Source organism: Tupaia chinensis, unplaced genomic scaffold, assembly GCF_000334495.1.
Source record: "Tupaia chinensis unplaced genomic scaffold, TupChi_1.0 Scaffold000288_2, whole genome shotgun sequence".
Lineage (NCBI taxonomy): Eukaryota > Metazoa > Chordata > Mammalia > Scandentia > Tupaiidae > Tupaia > Tupaia belangeri.
The window spans coordinates 3366830-3393033 of NW_006159773.1; the positions used below are offsets into that span (position 1 = coordinate 3366830).

The 26204-nt window shown below is 37.7% G+C and overlaps 1 protein-coding gene and 1 non-coding gene across 2 annotated transcripts in view; both read left to right on the plus strand.

The window, feature by feature from the left end:
• CSPP1 (centrosome and spindle pole associated protein 1) overlaps window positions 1-26204 on the plus strand; it is a 154710-nt gene that overhangs the window by 65106 nt on the left and 63400 nt on the right. The window contains exons 11-17 of the mRNA XM_006150462.3: window positions 4197-4290; window positions 5959-6016; window positions 8978-9186; window positions 11628-11749; window positions 12091-12169; window positions 23735-23864; window positions 25393-25540. Coding sequence (XP_006150524.1) covers window positions 4197-4290; window positions 5959-6016; window positions 8978-9186; window positions 11628-11749; window positions 12091-12169; window positions 23735-23864; window positions 25393-25540 — 840 coding nt within the window. The remainder of the gene's footprint in view (window positions 1-4196; window positions 4291-5958; window positions 6017-8977; window positions 9187-11627; window positions 11750-12090; window positions 12170-23734; window positions 23865-25392; window positions 25541-26204) is intronic.
• LOC114008107 (small nucleolar RNA SNORA31) lies at window positions 6958-7087 on the plus strand. The gene has a single exon (XR_003549677.1). It is a non-coding gene; the product is annotated as a small nucleolar RNA SNORA31 (small nucleolar RNA).

Sequence of the window (26204 nt, forward strand, 5' to 3'; positions counted from 1 at the left end):
TCCAGGATTGTCCCATGATGGCTTTTTTAATGGACATCTACTGGAGATTGTCAAGTGAGTGCAGATTTCACTCGTGTCTGGGGCTTCTAGAGATTCTGTACTGTTATTCTGTCCCACACATGGCCTTTAAGAAGTCATGGAAATTTGTTATTTTCTTCTTACTTTTATGATGTTTGCCTTTTTTCTCTGTCCTTTGCTAAAGGTGAAACACTTAGTTGTCCTCTCTCTCCCTGAATACCACCCCCCCAACCCCCTTTTGGTATTCAGAGTACCTGTTCACTTGTAACCTCAGCTCTTTGATGAACTTTTAAAAGTTAGAATTTGGGGCTGGCCCTGTAGCCTAGTAGTTAAGGGAGCTATATTGCATATGGCCCACACAGTTCCAATTCCAGCCCCCTTGGCTTGTAAAACATCTTGGATGTGTTTGTGTGCGTGCTGAAAATCCTGACAGGATGAAGAAATGGGAGGAGAAGGGAATTTGGTGTGACCACACCCTAATTGGGGAGGGAGGGTGGTGGCTTTCTTGCTCTTGGAGTGCATGTGCCCCTTGTCAACCTAAAGAAAAAAGTTAAGATTTTGTAGGTGATTGAGCCTATATTCATTATAGAGTCAGTGCAATGTTCTCTTATATCTTTCAGCTTTATAAACAGAAGCAAAACTAACTTACTTCTTTGTAGTAGCTTCCATTTTGATCCTTATTATTATGTTTCTATTTTCATTTAAAACTTGGGTTTACTTACAGTAGGTATTTTAGCATTATTTGTCTACCATCTGTCAGTTTTGTGCTTTTTTCCCAGTGACTCTAATTGTACTACTTATGGGTTATTCACTGTATAGTTTTCTTCATTTCATCACAAATTACCATAATCTTAGTGGCTTAAAACAACCCACTCTGATTAAATCAGAGGAGCTAGGCATAGCTTAGTTGAGTCCTCTGTTCATGGTTTCAAAAGGCTATAATTAAGGTATCAGCTAGGCTATATCTTTCATATAAATGTTTGAATGAGAATGAATCTGCCTCCTCACTCGTTCAGGTTGTTGGCAGTATTTGTTTCCCTGGGCCTTATCACTGAAGGCCTGGCTTCTCACTAGATGTCCACTGGAGGGCTGCCCATAGTTCCAGGAGACCATCTAGTGTTCTTGCTGTGTGGGTTTCCTTACCACGTTCACTTCATAATGCCAGCAAAGAGAATCTCTAAACTCAGGGATGGCTCAGCTCCTTTTGTAAGGGCTTTCACTTAATTATATTAGGTTTTCCCAAGGTAATGTATTTTGATTATTTCACATTTAATTCATTTGATGCCTTAATTACACCTACAAATATATTTTTACCTTTGCATAGTTTACTGTAGAGAAGCACATCAGAGGTCCACACGTTCATGGAGATTATAGAGAGTCAGCACCAGGGCACAGTGAACATAGGAGCCATCTTTGAGTTTTGCCTACCATGGTCACATTTCTCTGTCCCTAAGGGCCAGTTTGATCTTTTTGAGACCTATTTTGAAGCTCTGCTAGGGATATCTAGAATAGCCTTCATTTCAGAATATAATTCAGCTTAATTACTACAGGATAACATTTCTAGGGTCTTCTCTAAAAAGCCCACAGATCACCAAGAGCTCTCACTAGCTGACTGGAGCTTTCTTTTTTGGTTCATGTGTCTACACATTGCTTAGTCTATAAGTCCTAGTGTTTTACTCAGCCAAATAGCCTCTGTGAATGCTTAAGAAATTTTAAGGCACTCATCTGTGGATTTCTAGAGTCCTTTTATACTTCTTTTTGAATCTTTTTCAGCATCCTCCAGCCATTTTAGTCCTTCAGAATTTTGATCTTCAACCAATTTATTCACTTTCCTGTCTCTTTTTTTTTTTTTTGGAGAGGTTTTTGCTATAGGGCGCGTGCGCTCGCCAGACAGACAGACAGAGACAGACATAGAGACAGAAAGCGAGAAATTACCCCCCAGGGGGGATGGTCACGCCGCAATCCCTTCTCCATTCTCCTCTCGGGATCTTGGGCATACATGCACACGCGCCCGGTGTGAGTGTTAAGCCACCGAGTCTGGGACGTGAACCGCGGTCGACTACGTGGGAGTCCAACGACATAGCCATTACGCTAACTGTTGGTTCCCACTTTCCTGTCTCTTTTTGAATTCTTCTGTACTCATTGTCTAGAAATTGCATTTAGGCAGAAATCAGAATGATTATAGGGCCTACATTATTTGTTTCCTTTACTCAGGTGTTATAGTCCTGCACTGCCTGTTGTCTATTGTCTGGAAAATTACTATGTCAAGTATTTCGCCCAGCTTTCTAATTTTTCTTTTTTAGAGAGCTTTTTGCTAAAGAGTGTGTGCACTTGTTGGAGAGACTGAGACAGCGAGATAGAAAGCAAGAAATTATCTTCCCATAGAGGATGGCTATGCCACAATCTCTTCTCCATTTTCCTGTCTGGATTTTGGGCATGAATACATATGTCCCTGGCCTGAGTTTTAAGCCTCTGGGTTTGGGACTTGAACCGCGGTTGACTATGTAGGAGTCCAATGATATAACTACTACGTCATCTGCTAGTCCCAGGTTTTTTTTTTTTTTTTTTTTTTTTTAAAGTTTGCTGTAGAGCATGTGTGCTCATCGGAGAGAGACAGAGAGGGTGAGTGGGAAGAAGAGGGAGAGAGAGAGGAGAGAGTGACAAAGAACCTCCTGGGGGGATGAACATATTGCAGCCCCTTTCTCTCCATTCTCCTCCTGGGATTTTGGGCATGCATGCACACGTGTCTGACATGTTTTTTAAGATGCCTGGTCTAGGACTCAAGCTACATAGTTGGCCACGTGGGTTCCATTGTGCCAGCTTTCTAAGTTTTGTTTTACAGTGGGAGATTAAGACATGTGCTTGTTCCATTTTGTCGCAAGTAAAGTGGAAGTATCTACTTTGATTATAAAACATTACTTTTGACCTAAACATAATTTATGTTACCTCATGGAATAATCACTATTGCTGACTTCTGTGTGTAATGGACAAATTTAGGTGCTTTATATCCACTGGTAGTTGGGAGTTCACTAATTAAAGCAATTGAAGGAACTGCTGGTTTAGTTGCATTTTGACAGCCTGTGGTTTGTGTAGTGTTTCAGATTGTGCATATGTAAAGTAAGAAGTTATTTTGTGGCACTACCATATGCAATAATAATAATCTTCTCTGGAGCCAAACTTTTTAATCAACTCATTTTTGATATAAGTGATACCAGGAGTTCATATTTTTTTTCCTATAAAACTGAGCTAGGCATTGAAATTCTTTGAATATGGTACTGGTGTGATTAGTGTTATATTTTAAGACCATTAATCTTACGTAAGTGTGCTGAATGTATTGGAGCAGAGAGAAGGCAGTTAAGGAGGCTAATTAGGAGGTTATTGCTGCAATCCAGGTGAAATGCAGAGAGGACCTAGCCTGAGTTAATGGCTGAGAAAATAGAAAGGAGAAGCCTTATAGAAAGTGAATAAGAGTGGATGAGAAAGTTATAGTGGGTTTTGGGACTCCATTATCAGGCCAGTAATGGAAAACATAAGGGAGCAGTTGGTTTTGAGGTTTTTATTTTGGATAGATTTGTTACATTTAGAGTTTTTGGATGATATTAATGGAGATATTAATTCAGATAGTTGGAGAAATGGGAAGGAGTTTAGAATATTTTGTTACTCAGGAAGGTTTTTGAATAAAGATAAAGGCTTGAGAATGGTTAATGTAGCTCATGTTTGATACATAGGGGGTACTCATTATGAAATTAATTGAAGAGGTCCTGACATGTGATTTTTTCCTTCTATATTGCATATATATTGAGTACTCTGATATAATTAAATATGGAGCTTCTTTTAAACTTGACTTTCTGCTTGCATATGATGCTTAAGAGTTAAGGCTGCAGGACCAGCAGATGGCATAATGGCTATGTGACTGGACCCCCATGTAGTCCACCGCGGTTGGAGTCCCAGACCTGATGGCTTATACTCATGCCGGGCTTGTGTGCGTGCGTGCCCAAGATACCAAGAGGAGAATGGAGGAGAAGGGATTGTGGCGTGGCCATCCATCCCCCTTGGGGGATTATTTCTCGCTTTCTGTCTGTCTGTCTCTGTCTTTCTGGTGAGTGCATGTGCCCTATAGCAAAAACCTCTCCAAAAAAAAAAAAAGAGTTAAGACTGCATTTTTTTCTTACCTCTAGGAGGTGAAGATCGAGAGCTAATTCAGAGAAGGAAAGAGAAATATAGACAAGAACTATTGGAACAAATGGCTGAGCAACAGAAGAACAAGAGACGGTAATGAAAGGTTTGCATTTGAAAGAGATGTTTTGAATTTAAAATGAATTTCTAAACTATTATGATAAAAATAAGTAGCTATTTTGCCTAGTAATATTTTTTGATTTGTAAATCACTTGGATTTAATCTCCATATTGGAAATCTGCTAGGAAAATAAAGTGAATACCATGAGATTGTTCATTTTCTTTGTCATAGGTAACAAATGAGACAACATATATATTCTATACCAGGCTTTTATTTCCTTCATAAAAATCCTTGATTTAGGGTAGCAGTTAATGTAAATTATATGGCCATTTTGCCATGTAAATACAATATGTGGTAACAAATATAAAATTATTTTTATCTTTTCCCAATCTGAAATGGTAAACACACACACACATATACACAACATTAAGAAATTCATATTCTACGGCCAGCAGGTGGCATGGTGATTACGGTACTGGATCTCACATGGCTGACTCTGCAGTTCAAGGCCTGCACCTAGTGGCTTGGAAAAAACATAGGCACTAGTGCATGTGTGCCCCAAATCCTGAGAGAATGGAGGAGAAGGGATTGCAATATGGCCATCACCCCTGGGAAGTAATTTCTCACTTTCTCTGTCTCTGTGTGTCTCCCTGGTGAGCACACATGCCCTATGGCAAAAATCTAAAATAAAAAAATTCATATACTAAATCACAGATCACAGGATTTATATTGTATCCAAGTCTCTATGTTCATAATCTTTCTTGTAAAAATACCTGTGAAATATTATTATAGTTTAAAATTAGAAATAGCAATCTTGATTTTATATAATCTTTTGGTCTGATATTAGCCATCTTTTTTATCTGTTTTTTTTTTGAGAATTATTTAATTTTATTTATTATTATTATAATATTAATTTGCTATATGACATACATTCACAGAGAGAGAGAGAAAATGAGAAAGCAAGCTGCCCAGTCTGGAACTCAAATCCCAGTACCATGTGGGGATCCAGTTCCTTAACCACCATGCTACATGCTGGCCTCCTTTTTTCTGTTTTGTAATTGCAAGGGCTGTGTGCCCCAGAGACAGAGACTGAGGGAGAGGGAGAATAAACTTACCATGGGCATGGTCATGCTGAAATCCCTTTTCCTATCAGATGTTGGGCATGCATATACTTCGGCTCAGTATATTTTTCAAGCTACCAGGGCTCGGATTTGAACCATGGCAGCCATGTGGGATCTGGTTTTTCTTAACCACTAGGCTGTGGGGCTGGCCTGATATTAGCTAACATTAACATTTTTTTCTTAAAAACTCTCGCTGGTAAGTATGGAAGTTATATTTAAAATTTTCCCTTCTTTTTGTGTATTTAAAGTGTATTCTAAGAAATGTTTTTTGTTTTACAAAATAAAGATTTTGTTTTATTTTTATATTTTATTCTGTGTAAATTGCTTAGTCTTTGAAGTACCCTATGGACTGGTTCCGAGATACTTTTTCTAAGTCAGTTATGTGTGAATTCCTGTTTACTTTGTACAAAGCAGGAAATTTGGCTTTTAGTATTATTTAAGGCATTGTCGTCAGTTAAAGGAATAATTTCTATCAGGAGAGTAATTGTATAGATTTTGTGTGTTAATTTTGTTTTAGTGATAATTATAGCTTTGATAGTGTTTATGATAAGTTTTTAATATATAGAACTTTAATTTTGTTTAGAGAAAAAGCTTTAGAACTCAGGGTTGCAGCTTCTGGAGCACAAGACCCTGAGAAATCGGTAAGGATTCTTGGCATCTTTTAATGTTTTACTCTTTCATTCAAGTAAGTCTCAAATATAGTGGCAGGTGGAGATAGAGGATATTGGGTGAATTGTAAGAGTAGACCAATTAGAACAGTGATAAAATCAATTTTTATAAAATATAAATCCTAACTCTTAATTTATGTCTATTTCCCTATGATAATTTTTCCTTTTTTGTGTATCCTTTTTTTTTTTTAAGTTTGTTTTAAATTAGCCCTTTCTGCTTTGTTTATATGTACTGTATCATGGAAAAGTTTTCTCAGTTGAATTTACGATTGATAGTAGTTTTTTTTTTTTTTAAATATATCTTGAACACTTACTTTTCTTATATTAGAGTGACTTTTGAATACATTGAAAACTTTTAATTCTAGTCTTTAAACATTTCAGTAATTGTCATTTAATATAAAACTAGAGAGGTAATAATTTTGTTTTTAACTTTAATTTTGCAATTCTCATCATTAAGTGGAATGAATTACATCATTGCAGTTAAGTAAGGAGGAGGTAACAATTTATTGCTCTTATCATAATAGATTTTTTCTGTAGTTGAATAAATAGAATTTATTTCTAAGGCACTTTTTTTTTTTAATTTCCTTTTTTTTTTGGAGAGGTTTTTCGCTATAGGGCACGTGCACTCGCCAGACAGACAGAAAGAGACATAGAGACAGAAAGCGAGAAATCACCCCCCAGGGGGGATGGTCACTCTGCAATCCCTTCTCCTCCATTCTCCTCTTGGGATATTGGGCACGCATGCACACGCGCCCGGCGTGAGTTTTAAGCCACCAGGTCCGGGACGCGAATCGCGGTCGACTATGTGGGAGTCCAGCAACATAGCCATTATGCTAGCTGCTGGTTCCCTAAGGCACTTTTTTTAAGGCAAGTTTTTATTTCATCTGTAGTGATGGTTAAGATCTTTAATTTTACTGCATCTACTGATACGTCTTGAACAATCTGCTGATGTTCTTATGGTTTGCACTAGCATGCAAGAGAAAAAATTCCCTGCAGTTTCTGTCTGTCTTTGTGGCAATCCAGATTGAATTGGAGAATACATCTGTGAGAAAAAAAAAAAGTCTTTGGGACCGGCAATTAGGGTAACGGGTATGTCGCTGGACTTCCATGTAGTCGACCACGGTTTGGTTCAAGTCCTTAGACTCACACCAGGCGCATGTGTGTGCGTGCCCAAGATCCTGAGAGGAGAAAGGAGGAGAAGGGATTGCGGCTTGGCCATACCCCTGGGGAGTGATTTCACGCTTTCTGTCTCTCTGTCTTTCTGGCTAGCACATGCGTCCTATAGCAAAAACCTCTCCAAAAATAATTTTTAATTTTATTAAAAGTTTATTAAAACGTAGTTAATTCTTAAAAAGCTTACAGTGATTTAAGATTACTCAACTATGGGGCCATCAAGTGGTGTGGTGAAGGTGCTAGATACCACTTAGTCCACTCTGTGTTTGAAGTCTTGGACCTGGAGGCCTGAAAAATCATGTTGGGCATGTGGGCATATGTACCCAGAATCTTGAGAGGAGAATAGTGGAGAAGAGCTTGTGATATGGCCATCGCCCCTAGGGCGTGATTTCTCACTTTCCCTCTCTCTCTGTTTCTCTCTCTAATGAGTACACACGCCCTATGGCAAAAAACTAAAAAAGAAAAAAAGAAATTAACTATAGGCCACTTTTTATTTACTTATTCTAAGGATATATTCTGTAAGCTATCTGTTTCAAAAGTTTTATCCTGCGCCTAGCATCAGTCCCAGTGTACTTCTGTCTGATAATTGCTAATAGAATTTCAGATTAACTTGACAAATTCTGAAGCTAAGTATATTTTATTTTATCAATAAATAACTCTTAAGTATTTCTTACAATTAAAGACTTCCTTTTCAAACCACGAGGTGTTTTCTTTTTTTTTTTTTCCCCCCCAGAGAGATTTTTGCTGTGGGGTGTGTGAGCTTGCCAAAGAGACAGAAAGTGGGAAATCACCCGTTAGGTGGGATGACTGACTGTGCCACAATTGCTTCTCCTCCATTCTCCCCTCAGGATTTTGGGTATGCATGCACATGTGCCCAGTGTGAATTTTTAAGCTACCAGGTCTGGGACTCGAACAATGGTTGACTACTTAGGAGTCCAGCAGCATAGCCATTATGCCATTTGCTGGTCCCCTAAAAAACATGAGCTTTTTCATCTAATGTATTGGCAGTTAAGTTTTGGATTTATGGTCACATTAGTGTGTTACGACCTTACTGATCTTTGAATTGACTCCTCTATGTGAAATTGAATTATGGGAGTGAATAAATTTAGGGAAAATATTAGACTATTACTTCTGGGTTTACTTTTGATTTGCATATCTTAGAAAAGGGCACAGAAATAGTGTTCTAGAGTAGGCATTAGCAAAATTTGGCTTGTGGCCAAATCCATTTGCTGCCTATTTTTGTAAATATAATTTTATTGCAGCAAAGCCTCACTCATTTGTGTTATATATTGTCTATGATTAAGTTAGGTAATTGTGAAACAATTATACAGGTCTAATATATAGAAAGTTGTTCTGCAGAATACCGATATCAGAAATGATAATTGGATACACATGTAATCATTTTTGTACTATAATAGAGAGTATATTTGCAATTATCATCTCGTTTTATTGGGTTGTTGGAAAAATCATGACGTGTTTTTACATAGAAAAACATAGAAAACACGTCATGACTTTTCCAATAACCCAATAGTTTTTGCTTGATTACGTATTAATAATGAGACTTTAGGTAATTATGTACTTCTCAGGGAGCCTTAGTTACTCATTTTTAAAAATAAAAATTAGACATTCAAAATCTTGTGTAACTGTAAAGTTCAGTTATTCTGTGACTATGTTAGTGTCTGATAGTGTGGATGATCTTTCGAGGTCCTGTTAATCTTATGTTCATGATTATTTATACCAGTTTTTTCCCCTTTGTTTTAGCCTGATAGATTAAAGCAGTTTAGTGTGGCACCAAGGCATTGTGAAGAGATGATACCACCTGAAAGACCCAGAGTAGCTTTCCAGACACCTCTCCCTCCTCTATCTGCCCCATCTGTCCCACCCATCCCATCAGCTCACTCCATCCCTCTTCAAAGTGAAGATTTGCACAGTGGACTCAACAGCACCCTTGGTGAACTGGTGCCTCCCAGGTGCTTGTTTAAACTGTTTTGTGTTTGGAAATTAGGTGATGTATCACTCTCTTTTATATTTAGAAGAATGTGCTGGAGAAGATGATAGCATCCTTCAGAGACTTTGTACAATTAATAGCTCTATAGGATAATTTCTTTTGAAATTTGTCTTCATTGTTGATCTTTTCTCTGTTATAAAATTAAGGGACACGCTTATAACATTCTTTCGTTGTTTAAAGATGATTTAGTATTTTTAAAATGAATAAGTGCATTTCAGAAATTAGTTTTAGGTCGTATTTTGGTTATATCTATAACATATAAAATTTATACATTTTCCTCTTTTGTTATTTCCACTTGGCAAACATTGATTCTTCCTTCAGTTTATATACAAAAAACTTCCAATGTGACTCATATATTTGATTTCATTTTAGCTTCTGTTTTCTTAAGTTCTTTCTCTTTGATTACTTAGGGACTATGTGACTCAAATCTCTGAAATAAAAAGTGTCAAGATTATAAAATCTGTTACTTAGGTATTAGAGTGAAGATTTGGTTTCTATGGTAAAAGGCATCACACTATACTAGACTATATATATGTGTGTATGTGTGTGTATGTGTATTTTATTTATATATAGATATATATATCTATATATCTATATATATATATCTATGTATATCCTGTCATTACCACTGATATTTTTCTAGGCTATACTTTCTTTTCTTTATAGGACTTGAAGTTTTATTTTTTTTAAAATTTATTATTAATGCATTAATTATAAAATGATATTTAAATTTGCAGGTGTTTTTCTTAATATTTTTTGAACATTGTTGTTTTCTGGTCAGTGCTTCCCTCTTCTTCCTGGTAGGAGTTGGTCTTATCTTTTATTTACCACTAGCAAGTTGTAGGAATGTTTATCATATTTATCAGGTACTTTCTTTCGTCTATTGGCTTTCCCACTTAGGATCAGGAGGGATTGGAATTACAGAGCATTGTAAAGTGGTCTCAACTTTAGATTAGGATCAAAATGGTGGTATCACTGTCTGGATTTGGGACAAGCCACACCTTTGTTGTGCTGCAGTTTTTCTCATTTGTGAAAGTGGAACAGTAATATTTTTATCTTACCTAAAATTACATGGTTATTTTAAGATTCAATCTTAACACAGATCTCTATGATATTTAATGTTTAGTGATAATGATAGCACCCTTTCATAAAGTTATTTAACTCCTTCATTGATGTATCTTTGCGATGAGGTTAGTTCTGTTAGACACAGTGACTGACTAGTAAATGTGGAAAATATTCACTGCTGGAAAGAACTTTAATGTTTTCCTAGCTCTTTGGAATCATTTTGAGGTATACAACAAGGGAAAATCTATTAAGATACACTCAAAAGTGAAAATATTCTAGACTGCCTCCTTTTTCTTTCTGTTCATCTAAAAGACTTTGTGTTTGCTAATTTTACTATTGGAGAATATTGCATTGGTGGAAATGCAGAGACATTAACTAACCAGTAATAAAGTGCTAGTGGTTTTCAGGTTTTCAGTGTTCTTTTTTTTAAGAGGGATTTTTTTTTTTTTTTTCTGTAGGGTGCATGCGTTTGCTGGAGAGACAGACAGAAAGGGAGAAATTACCCCCAGAGGGGATGGCTATGCCACAATTCCTTCTTCTCCATTCTTCTCTTACAATTTTGGGCACACATGCACACGTGCCTGGTGTGAGTTTAAAGCCGCCGAATCCAGAACTCGAACTGCGGTTGACTATGTGGGAGTCCAGCAATGTAACCATTATACCATCTGCTGGTTCCAGTGTTTTAGTTTTTTACTAAATACTAAAGATTATGTCAGAAGTTTACTGTAGATATTAAGTGATTCTTATTTCACATTATGGTTAGCTTTCTCTGAAGGAGCAACACATTTTATAGTTAAAAAATAAACTTTTTCCTAGTCAAGGGAACCACATGTTTTTTAGTTCTGTGTCTTCTCTTCTTGGATTGCTGTCCTTCTGTGAAGAGCTCACCCTGGCAACCTGGCTGAAGCATCACTTCTCTGTGCTTTCCTGCACTCCCTTATGAGATTTAAATGACCCTGCTCTGTGTTCTGTATCCCTTTGTGTTGAATTTTATTATGTCATTAATTAAACTTGGTTTAATTGTCCATTTATTTCTGCATTATTTCTGAGAAACAGGGACCATGTCTATCTTTGTTTGCTATTGGCACATATCAACTATAGGGTATTAATTGATATTAACCTACGTTTTTGTCTTACATAAGCATACCTGAAATTGTGAAATTTTATTCTATCTTATTTGCTTTTGAAGTCATAGTTTTTTATGAGCAATTGGAACAGGATAATGGCTTTTTCTAAAGTAGCAATTGGATCTTTAATATTTTTGCAAAAGAATAATACCTTGATTAAAAAAATAACAATGGAATATGAGAAGAACTTTTTGCTTTATATTTGATATAGGATTGCACCTCTGCCTCCTCCTCCCCTACTACCACCTTTGGCTGCTAACTATCGAACTCCTTATGATGATGCATACTATTTTTATGGTGCCAGAAATACTTTGGATCCCAGTCTTGCTTATTGTAAGTTATCTACAGAGTGAACATTTGTTTTTCAGTGATCTAATAAGGAAAGTTAGTTGTTATGCAGGCAAAAATATATAAGTGAGAAATGCACAACTTCGCTTAATTCAATTATATATATTTGTTGACTTAGTAAATGCCCTGTTTTAAATAATCATATTTAATAGTTGTTTATTTTTCATGTTAATTTAAGAAATAAGTATTTTGTGCTTTCTTGCTTTGTTCTTTCCTAATTCCTAACTTAGAAAGTATATTGATTCTTTTCCTTGGGTAACATTTTCATTATATACCTTTTCCTTTAGGGATAAAGTGTTATTAAATGAGTTCTCTTTTTTTTAAAGATGGCTCAGGAATGATGGGAGTACAGCCTGCGGCCTATGTTACTGCTCCTGTAACCCACCAGCTACCACACCCTATTGTGTAAGTGGTTAGTTAAGAGAATAGTTTATTTTTTCTTTTCTTTTTATGTCTACTCTTTTTATTGTGTCAAAATACACCTAACATAAAGTTTACCATCTTAACCATGTTTAAGTACAAATATAGTTAACACCACTGAACTGTACATACTTAATATGTTTATAATACTGTGAATGATCACCACTATTCATTTCCAGAAACCTTTTCATCTTGGATACTAAAACTCTATACCCATTAAATAATGATATAGTTCCCCATTTCCTCCTCCTACTTCCTCTGGCAACCAGTACTACAGTGTTTGTCATTTAAAAAAAAAACAGTAAGGTTTGTGTTTTTATTTTTTTATTTTTATTTTTTGAGAGAGGTTTTTGCTATAGGGCACATGCATTCGCCAGAAAGACAGAGACAGAAGGCAAGAAATCATCCCCCAAGGGGGATGGCCATACTGCAATCCCTTCTCCTCCATTTTCCTCTTGGGACTTTGGACATACATGCACATGTGCTCAGCATGAGTTTCAAGCCACTGGTCCAGGACTTGAACTGCGGTTGATTACATGGGAGTCCAACAACTTTTCGTTGACGGGTGTTCGTGGTTTTTTTTTTTTTTTTTTTTTTTTTTTTTTTTCAGAGTTTATCTGTTTATTTCTTGAGGGAGAGAGAGAGAGAAAAAAAGTTACAGGCACTTCCAACAGGGTCTTCATCCCTTCTCATGTGCTTCAGCATCGCAGAGCATTGCATTATGCTGTGCTGCTGCAGCTGGTCCTGCTATCTATGGCTTTGACCATTCCAAGTACTTCATGTGAGCAGAATCATATGATACTTATCTTTTTGTGGCTGTATTATTTTTACCTAGCATAATGAATGAATGTAAGGTTTATCCATGTTGTAGTATATGTCAAAATTTCCTTCCTTCAAAGCTAAATAATATTTCATTGTGCATATATATCACATTTTGTTTATCCATTCATCCATTGATGAAAAATTGGGTCACTTTCAGTTTTAGCTGTTGTGAATAATGGTGCTGTGAACATGAGTGTATAGATGTCTCTTCAAGACCCCATTTTCAATTCTTTTGGGTATATACTCAGAAGTGGAATTGCTGGGTCATATAGCAATTTATTTATTTATTTATTTATTTTAAAGATTTTTACAATAGGGCACATGCGCACAACAGAGATACAGAGAGGCAGAAAATGAGAAATCACCCACCAAGGGAGATGACCATGCCATAGTCCCTTCTCTTCCATTCTCCTCTCGGAATTTTGGGCATGTACACACATGTGCCTGGCATGAATTTCAGGCTGCCGGGTCCTATACTCAAATTGTGGCCAAACACCTGGGGGTATAGTGCCTTAACTACTACACCACTACTGGTTCTGGCAATTTGGTTTTTTAATTTTTGAAGAATTGCCATGCTGTTTTTTGGCAGTAGCTGTACCATTTTACATTCCTATCATCAGGGCATAAGGGTTCCAATTTTTTCATATCTGTACTTGGTCGGGGGAGAGAGAGGGAACAGAAAGCAAGAAAGCACTCCCCATGTGGCATGGCCATACTGCTGTCCCTTCACCTCTATTCTAAGGATTCTGGGAACACATGGCACCTGTTCCTGATGTGTGTTTCAAGGTGCTGGATCTGGTACTTGAGTTGCACAGTTGGCCATGTGGAATCCAGCCACCTTAATCATCATTCCACTGGTCTATATAGTGTTATTTTTTTTAAAAAATGTAATTTATTTCTTCTGTGAGGGAGAGAGACAGCACTCTCAGCCAGGCTTCTGCCACCACAATTCACTCTGAGCCCCGGCTAGCTTCGGATCATTGGCATGTTTGTGCCCAGCATGCTCAGGGTTATCTCAGGGTGAAAACCTGGAACCCTCCCTCGTTGCTTAGCCATGCAGAACATCATGTTTTATTGCTGCATTACTGCCTGGCCTTGTTTATATCTCGTATCTCTTTTTTGATTTTCTGTGTAGTTGCTCTCTTTATTATTAGAAGTGGGCTATTGAAATTCCCCATTGTTTTTTTATTTTATTTTATTGTTTTAAAGACAGATTTTATCTGTGTCAAACTTACCCTGCTGTATGGCTGCCTGATTCTCTGGAATTACAGGCGTGGATCACTGTACTTGACCTTTAAATTGGACTGGGAATTGAATCTGGGCTTCCCATGTAGTCCCATCCTGTGGAGTACAGCAGCTTGGCGGTACGCGCCACTGTGGCTGAGTATACAACTATTGTTTTCATATTCTTTCTTTCTCTCTATACTTCTGTCAGTGTTTGTTTCCTCTGGTTTAAGCTGTATTGTTTTGCCTTACTAATGTTTTGGCCTTTTTATTAGTATAAAAGATACTTCTTTGGGGCCAGCAGGTGGTGTAGTGGTTAAAATGCTGCACCTCCTACATGGCCGACCATGGTTCAGGTGGAGTGCTAGACCCAGTGGCTTGAAAGTCAGGCTGGGTGTGTGTGCACGTATCCCCCAAATTCTGAAAGAGTGGAGGAGAAGGGATTATGCCATGGCCATTCCCTGGAAGGTGATTTCTCACTTTCTTTCTCTCTGTCTCTCTGGCTAGTGCATGCACCCTATAGCAAAAATCTCTCTCTAAAAAAAAAAAAAGAAAAAAATAATCCTCCTTTGTCTCTACTAACAATTTTTGTCTTATAATGTATTTTTTCTGATAGAAATGTTGCTATCCTGTTTCTCTTCTATTTACATTTGCATGATAAGTAGTTTTCCAGGCTTGCCCTCAATTTGTCTTTGCATGTAAAAGGTGTGTGTGTAGACAGGATACAGTTACATCCTTGTTTTAACTTATTTTAGTATTTGACTCGGGACCAGCAGTTAGGGGAATGGCTATGTGGCTGAACTCCCATGTAGCTGATTGCAGTTCGAATCCCGGATCCAGTGGCTTAAACTCACACCAGGCACATGTGCATGTGTGCCCAAGATCCCGAGAGGATAATGGAGGAGAAGGGATTGCGGCATGGCCATCCCCGCTGAGGGGTGATTTCTCACTTTCTATCTCTCTGTCTCTCTCTGTCTTTCTGGCGAGTGCACATGCCCTATAGCAAAAACCTCTCCAAAAAAAAAAAGATATTTAACTTATTCTGCCAGACTTTCCTAATATTTACATTGATTGTAATTCCTATTAAGCCACTTTACACCTGGAATTTTGTTGCTTTTTTAAATAGGTCTTTTGTCTTTTTTATTCCTCAAATCCTTCCTTACTCCCTTTTTTAATGTTAAGAGTTTAATAGCATTTGTTTTTAATTCATTTGTTTCCTTTAATGTATTTTCATTTCTTTAATGGTTTCCCTGCAGATTAAAATTAACACTTAATTTAGAATAATTGATTTTAGATTAATAAAAAATTTATTATTATTATTATTTTTTTGGAGAGGTTTTTGCTATAGGGCACATGCACTCACCAGACAGACAGAGACAGAGAGACAGAAAGCAAGAAATCAGCCCCCAGGGGGGATGGCCATGCCACAATCCCTTCTCCTCCTTTCTCTTCTTGGGATCTTGAGCACAGACGCACAAGTCCCCAGAGTGAGTTTAAGCCATTGGATCTGGGACTCAAACCGCGGTCAACTACATGGGAGTCCAGTGACATAGCCATTACTGTCACTGCTGATCCCAATACCAACTTAATTTTAATAGTGTAAAAACTTTCCATTATAATGCCGTTTCTTCCCCTTTCCTTGATTCCATTATTGTCATACAAATTAATCTATATATATTGGAGCCCATTCACACAATTATATAATTATTTCCCAAAAAAAAGTCGCCTTTTGAGTCACATAGAGAAGAATGAGTTTACAAATGTAGCTGTAATATATTCTGCATTTACCTGGGTAGTTCCTTTTTTGCTTTTGTTTTTTGTTTTTGAGAGGCTTTTGCTATAGGTCACGTGTGCTTGCCAGAAAAACAGAGTGAAGTTATAGAAGAATTCAGTTAACATAATCAACAAGCTTATTCTCAAGGAGATATACAAAAAGGTACTCCAAACTTGGCAGAATATATGTAGTTTTTAATTTCATAGGAATAATTATAATATTTATCACATCCTAGTTCTTCAGGCACACCTCAATACATTTTAGTGGATTGATAGCCTATGGACCATTTAGGCTAGGAGTTCATTTTTAAAAAATAAAGTATCTTTGTTGAAAATTAGAAAACAAAGAGGGAGTTAGAAGATATATAAGGGGTGAAAATACAATAAAGATCATGCATCTAAGAATTGAAAAAAAGAACAGTAAAGTAAACCTAAAGAAGTAAGGAAAAAGGTAATAAAATGACTACAAATTAATGAAATACAAATGTATAGTATAAAGATTTAAGTTCTCTGATTGAATGAAAGAGGTATAAATAAATGTTAACAATGAAAAATGAACCATCAGTATAGTTATAGTAAGCCTTAAAAAGCTAATAAGGAGGGCAGCAGGTGGCATAGTGGTTAAGGCGCTAGACTCCCACATGGTTGACTGGTTCAAGTCCCGGAACCAGCAGTTTGAAACTCATGCCAGACGCTTGTGTGTACGTGCCCAAAATCCAGAGAGGAGAGTAGAGAAGAAGGGATTGAGGTGTGGCCTTCTACCCTGCAGGGGTGATTTCTTGTTTTCTGTCTCTCTGGTGAGCTCATACACCCTATTGTAAAAATCTAAAAGAAAAAAAAGATAATAAGGCTATATTATGAATAATTTTATGCTGAGGAATTTGAAAATTTTGGTTTAGAAAAATTTGTGTTAAAGGTGTGCCAGCCCCATAGTGGTTAAGTGCCTGTGCTTTGGGAACTGGATCCACATGATCTACTGTGGTGTGCCCTGGTGGGCTGGAAAACATAATGGTATGTGCGTGTGTGCCACAAATCCTGATGGGATGGAGAAATGGAGGAAAAGGGGTTGTGCTGTGACCATGTCCTGTTGAGAGTTGCTTTCCTTCTCTGTCTCTCTCGTCCTCTGGGGGAAACATTTTAAAAAATGAAAACCAAGATGGTGCAGGTAGTAAGGGTACTTCTGTGTTGTGCTGGAGACCATATGGGAAGGTTCTGGGTTTGTTTCCTGTTTTTTTCTGAACACAAATGGCATTCTTATAATCCTGACTGACTGCTGGGCTATGGAGAGGATTGCAAAGTGAATGCCCTGTGGGAGGCACCCAATAAATAAGAAAAATAAAAAATTTTTGACTTAATAAAACTGATTAAAGAAGAAATAGAAAATCTGAGTAATGACAAAGCACTTAAAAATTGAATCTGAAGCTTCAAATCTTCCCACAAAATACACTCTAATCCTAGATGGACAGGTGAATTCCAGCAATCATTCAAGTAAAGAAGTTAATTCATTCTGACACAAACTAATAAGAGGCAATACACTCCAGCCATTATTATGATCATGTATTTATATATATTTTATGTGGTAGAGGGTGCATGTGTTCACCAGAGAGAGAGAGATGGAGAATGAAAAGGGGATAGCACTCCCCATGAATATGGTCATGCTACAGTCCCTTCTCTTCCATTCTCCATCCTCTCAGGATTTGGGGCACACACGCACACATGCTTGGCATGTTTTCCAAGCTAGTGCATCTGGGATGCAAAGGACAGTTGTGGGATCTGGTTCCCTTAATCACTGGGCTACAAGCCAGCCCCCATTTTTAATAGATAAAGATATACATATATCTATACACATACCTGTGTGTGTGTGTGTGTGTATTTTGTCAGAGGATAGAGAGAAACAGAGATAGAGGGAGAAGGCACCCCCAGTGGGGTGTTGTCACATTGCATTCCCTTCTCCTTTATTTGTCCGTCCTTTTGGGATTTTAAGCATGCACACATATGCGCCTGGTGTGTTTTGCAAGCTGTTGGGGTTGAGATTTTCTGTTGTCAGCTCTCTTAACCAAGCTATAGAGCTGGTCTGAGATTGTCGTAATCTTGATACTCAAACCTAAATATTCCAGTATGAGAATGGGAAATTGTAAGCTAGTCTTGTAAACATAGTCTCAAAATATAGAAACAAGAATCTCACAACTGAACCCTGCAATGTAGAACAAAGATGATTCATCCTATATTGGAGTTATTCTGGAATGCAGGATGATCAAATGCAGTAGAGCATATCAATTAAGAATAGAGGTAGTGTGGTAGTTAAGGCACTGGACTGGACTCCCTCATAGCCACTACTGAGTCCTGGACCTGGTGGTTTGAACAGTCATGGTGGGAACATGTGCATATGCGCCCAAACGCCCAGAAGGAGAATGAAAGAGAAAGGGATTGGGGCATGACCATCCCTTTGGGGGAGGGGGATTGATTTCACACCTTTCTCTCTCACTGTCTCTCTGGAAAGTGCATGTGCTTATGACAAAAACTTTAATAAAAAAAATAGAGGGACCAGCAGTTGGCGTAATGGGTATGTCACTGGACTCCCATGTAGCTGACAGGGGTTCGAGTCCCAGATCTGGTGGCTTAAATTTATGCTGGGAGCGTGTGCTTGTGTGCCCAGGATCCCGAGAGGAGAATGGAGGAGAAAGGATTGCGGCGTGACTATCCCCCCAGGAGGTGATTTCTTGTTTTCTGTCTCTCTGTCTCTCTGTCTTTCTGGCGAGCACACGTGCCCTATACCAAAAAACCTCTCAAAACAAAACAAAACAAACTAGAATAGGCATTCAACAAGATTTCTTTTATGTGAATCCTGGTCTTATTACTCATTAGCCTGAAACACATTTAACTTTTGTTCCTTGTCTGGTAGTTTTATAATAATGATATCGATGCATGGGGTTGTTACTGAGGATTGAATGACTTAAAATATGTAAAGTGTCAAGAACAACGTTAGATAGATACTAAGAGCTGATTAGTGTTGGAGATAACCAATATTATAAAATTAATTACCATTAGCATACTGTTAATAGACTAAATAGGAAAACTGTAATAATCTCAATAAATTAGAAAAAGCACTAAGAGATTTCACTACTCATTAGTGATTAAAATTTTAAAGTACTTTAGGGAACCTATGTTACCTAAGTAAGCATAAACATGCAAGTGTAAAACATAAAGTATAAATATGAAAATTCTGTGACAGCAGGTGACATAGTAATTAAGGTTGTTGGATCCCATGTGGGCAACTGAGAGGTTCAAGTCCCAGACTCGGAGGCTTGCAAAACATGCGAGGCGCCTATACATGCTTGTGTGCCCAAAATCCCTGGAGGGAGAAATGGAGGAGAAGGAATTGCAGCATGACCATCCCCTATAGGGAGAGGGCTTTCTCGCTTTCCCTCACTGTCTCTCTCTGGCTAAGTACACAGGGCCTCTCTAGCAAAAATTTTAAAAATGAGAGAGAAAAAAAAAACACGTTTTTTTTTTTTTTTTTTGCAAAGATGGAATAGAGGACGCAGACGGTTTCTGAGCGCCTCCCCCAAAACATGCGAGGCGCCTATACATGCTTGTGTGCCCAAAATCCCTGGAGGGAGAAATGGAGGAGAAGGAATTGCAGCATGACCATCCCCTATAGGGAGAGGGCTTTCTCGCTTTCCCTCACTGTCTCTCTCTGGCTAAGTACACAGGGCCTCTCTAGCAAAAATTTTAAAAATGAGAGAAAAAAAAAACACGTTTTTTTTTTTTTTTTTTTTGAAAATATGGAATAAACAATAAATAAATATTAGAATTAAAAAGAATTTTAGCACAATTATTAGATACAAAAATCATTATCTAAAAAGCAATTACAAGAAATGGCAGTTTCTTTTTAAAGTTATTTTTAAAATGTTTTCTATAGAGCATGTGCAGTCACTGGGGAGAGAGAGTGAGAGAGAGAATAAGAAATCACTCCTGAAGGAGGATGACTACTCTATAGTCCCTTCTACTCCATTCACTTTTCAAGATTTGGGTTATACATGCACACGTTCCCAGCATGCCTTTCAAGTTGCTGGGTCTGGGATTCACATCATGTAGTTGGCCATGTGGGATCTGGCTACCTTAACCACTGTGCCACTGGATGGCTCCCAAAATGGCAGTTTCGTAAAAAGGTAGACATTTCAGTTTGTCCCCTAAGTATATAATCAAGATAACTAAAAACATGTATGTACAAAGACATGTATAAATGTTCATAGAATTATTCATAACAATTAAAAAGTGAATAATTCTAGCAGTACAAAGGAAAGGACTAGTGATATCTGCTCCAGTGTGAAATAACCTTGGAAATACTAAGCCGAACTGGGGGAGTGGATGGTGGCACAGCGATTTATTAATGCTCTGTAAGTCTGACCCACATGGGACGGTTCTGGATTTGCCTCCACAGACCTCCCCTCTGAACATGTTGGGTGCTTATCTGCTCCTGATCTGGGCCTGGCTGAAGCAGGGAAGTAGATTGTGGTGTGAAGGGCTCTGTTGAGGATATGCCTGTGTTTTCCCACCTTCTCTCTCTATCTTGCTCATGGAAGAAAGAAATACATTTTTGGGGAACCAGCAGTTAACGTAATGGCTATGTCGCTGGACTCCCACGTAGTCAGCCATGGTTCGAGTCCCGGACCCGGTGACTTAGAACTCACGCTGGGCACATGTGCGTGCGTGCCCAAGATCCCAAGAGGAGAATGGAGGAGAAGGGATTGCGGTGTGACCATCTCCCCTGGGAGGCGATTTCTCGCTTTCTGTCTCTCTGTCTGTCTCTGTCTGTCTGGTGAGCGCATACGCCCTATAGCGAAAACCTCTCAAAAAAAAAAATACATTTTTAAAGCTATTATGCTAAGTGAAGAAATTGAACGTATTATATGATCCTATTTATATAAAATATCTGAGGAGCAAATCTATAAAGACAGAAAGCAGAATCCTTAGTGATTACGTGAGGGTGTAGGGGTAGGAGTAATTAGTTGCATGTGGGTGAAAGGAATACTTTGGGGTAATAGAAATGCTAAAAAAAATTGGAGCTTGGTTATGATTATATTACTGTGAGTTTATTAAAAATCACTGAATTATATACATACTATCCCTACAATTTCCTCCCTTCCTGCCTTCCTATTCTAACTACATATATCTTTAAACCCTTTCATTTTTTGGTCAAGGGAGGAGTTTATAAAGGCCAAAAATTTTGGTCTGTGAGAGAGAGATGGGAGAAAAGAAGGATAATGGGAAAAATAGATACTGAGAAAAATGTGTTCACCATGTTAATATAGCCAGTATATTTTTAGAGATTGAGTTTATTACTCAGGTAAATTCTCAGTCTTCACTATCAATTTATATACAAAGAATCCCTTTGCTCTTAAAAAGTAAACAATTAATTGGGAACCATTTGTTCTGGTTTCATTCTTCCCTTTTTCTTATATAGGTACAGTTTTTCCCTAAAATGCTTGAGACCAGAAGTGAATTTCATATTTTTCAGATTTGGAAATATTTGCATGTACACAATCTTGAGGATTTGATGAAACTTATTTTTGTTTAGTATATACTTTATCATATAGCCTGTGTAATTTTTTTTTTTGAGAGTTTTTTGCTATAGGGCACGTGTGCTTACCAGAAAGACAGAGAGAGACAGAGAGACAGAAAGCCAGAAATCACCCCTCAGAGGGGATGACCACACTGCAATCCCTTCTCCTCCATTCTCCTCTCGGGATTTTGGCCACACACACACACACACGCCTGGCATGAGTTTAAGCCACCGGGTCCGGGACTCAAACCACGGTGTACTACATGGAAGTCCAGCAACACAGCCATAACACCAGCTGCTGGTCCCTGGCCTGTGTAATTTTATGCTGCAGCGTTTTCACTGTGATCCATTACATGAAGTCACATGGAGAATTTCCCACTTGTGGTGTCATGTTGATTCTCAAAAAGTTTTAGATATTAGAACATTTCTGATTTTAGATTTTTATATGAGATGCTCAACCTATATACACAAACATACTTGTTTAGCCTAATGAAAGATTGTAAATAAGTTGGATAAGTTCAGTACACAAAGGAAATTCATTATTTAAAGTGGTATTTTGGAAATGCCAAGGCTTTTATGATTTCTCTTTTATAAAGTAATTCTATCAAATTACTATTTGGGTTTAGTTTTTATAATTTAGATTTTAAAATGTATTATCATCCTCAAAATAGATGTATTTCTCTGACTTAAACATTAAAACATTTTATTTCTCAGGACCAACAGATGGCATAAGGGTTAGTTTGTTAGACTCCCATGTAGTTGGCACAGTTTGAATCCTGGATCTGGCAACTTGAAACTCACACTGGGCTTATGTGCCTGCATGCCCAAGATTCTGAGAGAAGAATGGAGGAGAAGGGATTGTGGTGTGGCCATCCTTCTGAGTGTTAATTTCTTACTTTCTGTCTCTTCGAGTGCACACGCCATTGTAAAAAAATCTCTTTAGGAAAAAAAAAAAGATTATTTCTTGTGATTTATGTAACCACATTGTTTAAAAATTTTTAGTGGGTGTCCAGCAGGTGTCATGGTGGTTAAGACAGCTGGACTCCAACATGGCTGACCACAGTTCATGTCCTGAACCTGGCAGCTTGCTTTCTCACTTTCTTTCTCTCTCTCTTGTCAACTTAATAATAATAATAATAATAACAAAAACAATAATAAAAATAAAATAATGACAATGAATAAAATCAAATAAAATAATTAAATTGTTTCTTTGTAGGTTTTTCAGATTTTTTTTCTTATTTGGAACAGTCATACTTTTTACTGTAATTCTTTTATTTTTTAAATGGCTAAGAAGTAATTTTATTAAGTAAATATTTATTAAATAAATCATTATTTAATGTGTCTCTTGAGTTACTTTCAGAGTCTTAGTTTTGTATATTCAGAAAAGTGCTCAAGTCATAGGTGTACTGCTTGCTAAATTATCACCAAATGTTTTCATTCATGTGTAACCATTACATAGCTTAAGATATAGGTCTTAAGATAAAAATAAATATGTATATAGTACTTTTTTCTTAGAATTGTTTATTTAATTTAATATTGTTATTTTAAAATGTGCTATAGAGCATATATACTCACCAGAAAGAGATGGGTGTGGGGGGCAAGAGGAAAAGTGAGAAAACAAGCTGCCACGTCTGGGATTTGAACCGCAGTTGTCCATGTGGGAATCCAGTGCTCCAACCATCACACCACCTGCTGGCCCCTGTTTTTGTTTTGTTTAAAATTTTGCCATAAGGGTTTTTGTACTTCCTGGAGAGAGACCGAGAAAGACAGTAAGAGAGAAAATGAGAAATCATTACCCAGAGGGGATGGCCATGCTGCAGTCTCATCTCCTCCATTTCCTCCTAGGATTTTGGCACTCATGTATGTGCAGCTGATAAGATTTTCAAGCCACCAGGTCTGGGACTCAAATCACAGTCAGCCATGTGGGAATCTAGCACCTTTACCACCATACCACCTGCTGGCCCCTAGATCCAGTAAATTTGAAAGTACCATGGATTCTCCAAGCAAAGGCAGGAGGAGAGAGTTTAGAAAGGGGTCACTTAAGGATTATTTTTTGACCTATGATACCTCTTTCACCTAATTTTTATGTATTTATGTGCTATGCTATTTGAGAGTAATGTAGCATTTTCTTCTTGCTTAATTAGTTATTTCTGTATTTGATGTAGGAATACAATTGGACAGAATGAGCTGAAAATTACAAGTGATCGAGCGATAAATTCAGGATTATTTTTTGAAGATAAACCAAAACCTTCAAAACAGTCACTTCAGTCTTACCAAGAAGCTTTGCAGCAGCAGGTATTATTCATTTATTCATTTGTTTAATGCAGCAGTCCCTAACTTTTTTGGTACCAGGGACTGGTTTCATGGAAGACAATTTTTCCATGGACTTGGGGGGAGGCGATGGTGGTTTCAGGAAGATTAAAATGTATTATGTTTATTTTGCATTTTATTATTTTTACATTGTAATATATAATGAAATAATTATACAACTAACCATAATGTAGAATCAGTGGGAGCCCTTAACTTGTTTTCCTGCGACTTGATGGTTCCTCTGGGAGTACCTATGACAGTCTGACAGGAGGCAGAGTTTGAACAGTAATATGAGCAGCAGGAAGGAGCTGTAAATACAGATGAAACGCTCAACTCCTGCTGTGTGATCTGATTCCAGGGACCCCTGGTTTATTGTTGAACATCTTATGGATTAGCACAATGATCCCTTAGAGTATGGCTGGAAAGGAGGAAGAAAAAGTTAATTATAACTTAGTATAAGTTCAGTGGATCCATTGACATGTTCTTGCAAGCGTAAGATAGGGAAAATAATTGTCTTCCACTATTTGAGCTACATGTTAAATTTTATGATGAATTGGTTAGAAATTCCTGGAATATTCAGGAATGGAGTTGGTGTAGGAGAAGGTATCCAAAATGTAAATATGTGTTTATTGCCTCTCCACGAGTCTCTAGAGAACAACTCTTTTCTTGTGCTTGGCGATGGGAAGAATGTATTTTGTGTGTGCTTTAATAAAGCTGTACTTAAGTTAGCCAAGCATTCTCTAAAGAACTTTGATCCTTCATGTTCTTTGCATCTGGGAATAGTGTGTGCTCAGGGAGAGTAGGTCTGGTGAGGTAGAGAGTAGATTTGGGCTGGGCAGTTCCTATGAAGGGATGAATGAAAAAGGAAAGAAGGCACTCCAGATGGTTCCATGGACCTGGTAAGGTTAAGGAGGGAATACCTCTGGCAGAAGTTGGGGCAGGGAGGGGTGGAGTTTGAATATCAAGTGGCTTTGGTGGCTAGAAAGGCCTTGATGGCATGATATGTGGGAACAGCAGCTATAGACTCCAGGCATCAAAGTATTTTTAATTTGATTACTATTACATGTGTTTGTGATTTTAAGTGTTATAGTGAACTATACTAAAACAAAACAAAAAAACAAAAATAAAAAAACCCTTTTTTTCCTTCTGTCAAGAAAAGTAGGGACCAGCAGTTAGCGTAATGGCTATGTTGCTAGACTCCCACGTAGTCGACCGTGGTTCGAGTCCTGGACCTGGTGGCCTAAACTCACACCGGGCGCGTGTGCGTGCGTGCCCAAGATCCCGAGAGGAGAATGGAGGAGAAGGGAGTGCGGCGTGGCCATCCCCCCGGGGGGTGATTTCTCGCTTTCTATCTCTCTGTCTTTCTCTGTATCTCTATCTGTCTGGTGAGTGCACATGCCCTATAGCAAAAACCTCTCCAAAAAAAAAAAAAGAAAGTAAAATAATTTATTACTAACCTTTTGTATCAGAATACTTGTCAGCATTTACTTTAAATATATCTTATGTTGTCAAGATTCGGGAACGAGAAGAAAGAAGGAAGAAAGAACGAGAAGAAAAAGAAGAATATGAAGCGAAATTGGAAGCTGAAATGAAAAGTTATAACCCCTGGGGGAAAGGTGGAGGTGGTGCTCCTCTCAGAGATGCCAAAGGAAATCTGATAAGTATGTTATTTTCCTTGACTTACTGCTTTTGAAATAAATTATTTTTTCTTTTTTAAGGGGGGAAGTAGGAAGAAATGGGAATCCTAGCCTGTAAGGAAAAGTCTCTTTTTATGTAGCTTAATGCAAAAGAAGTTTTTTTTTTTTTTTTTTTGAGCGGTTTTTGCTATAGGACGTGTGCACTCGCCAGACAGACAGAGACAGACAGACAGAAAGCGAGAAATCACCCCCCAGGGGGGATGGTCACGCCGCAATCCCTTCTCCTCCATTCTCCTCTTGGGATCTTGGGCACGCACGCACACACGCACACACGCCCAGCTTGAGTTTTAAGCCACCGGGTCTGGGACGCGAACCGCGGTCGACTACATGGGAGTCCAGGGACATAGCCATTATGCTAACTGCTGGTTCCCCAAAAGAAGTATTCTGATAAGAAAATAGCAGAAGTTAGAAAACCTTCCTTCAGAGTACTTTCCATTTTTATTAAAATCTTCTGTCTTCTTATAACCTCACTGCATAGAAAAAGCTCATGTTGGTTGATAAATGTTTACCTAAATTAGTACTTATTTTCTATATTTTCTAGTAAAAATAATAAAACCTATAGTACAAGTTTTTTTTCTTTTTTCTTTTTTTTTTTTTTTTTTTTTTTTTTTTGTTGATTTTTTTAATA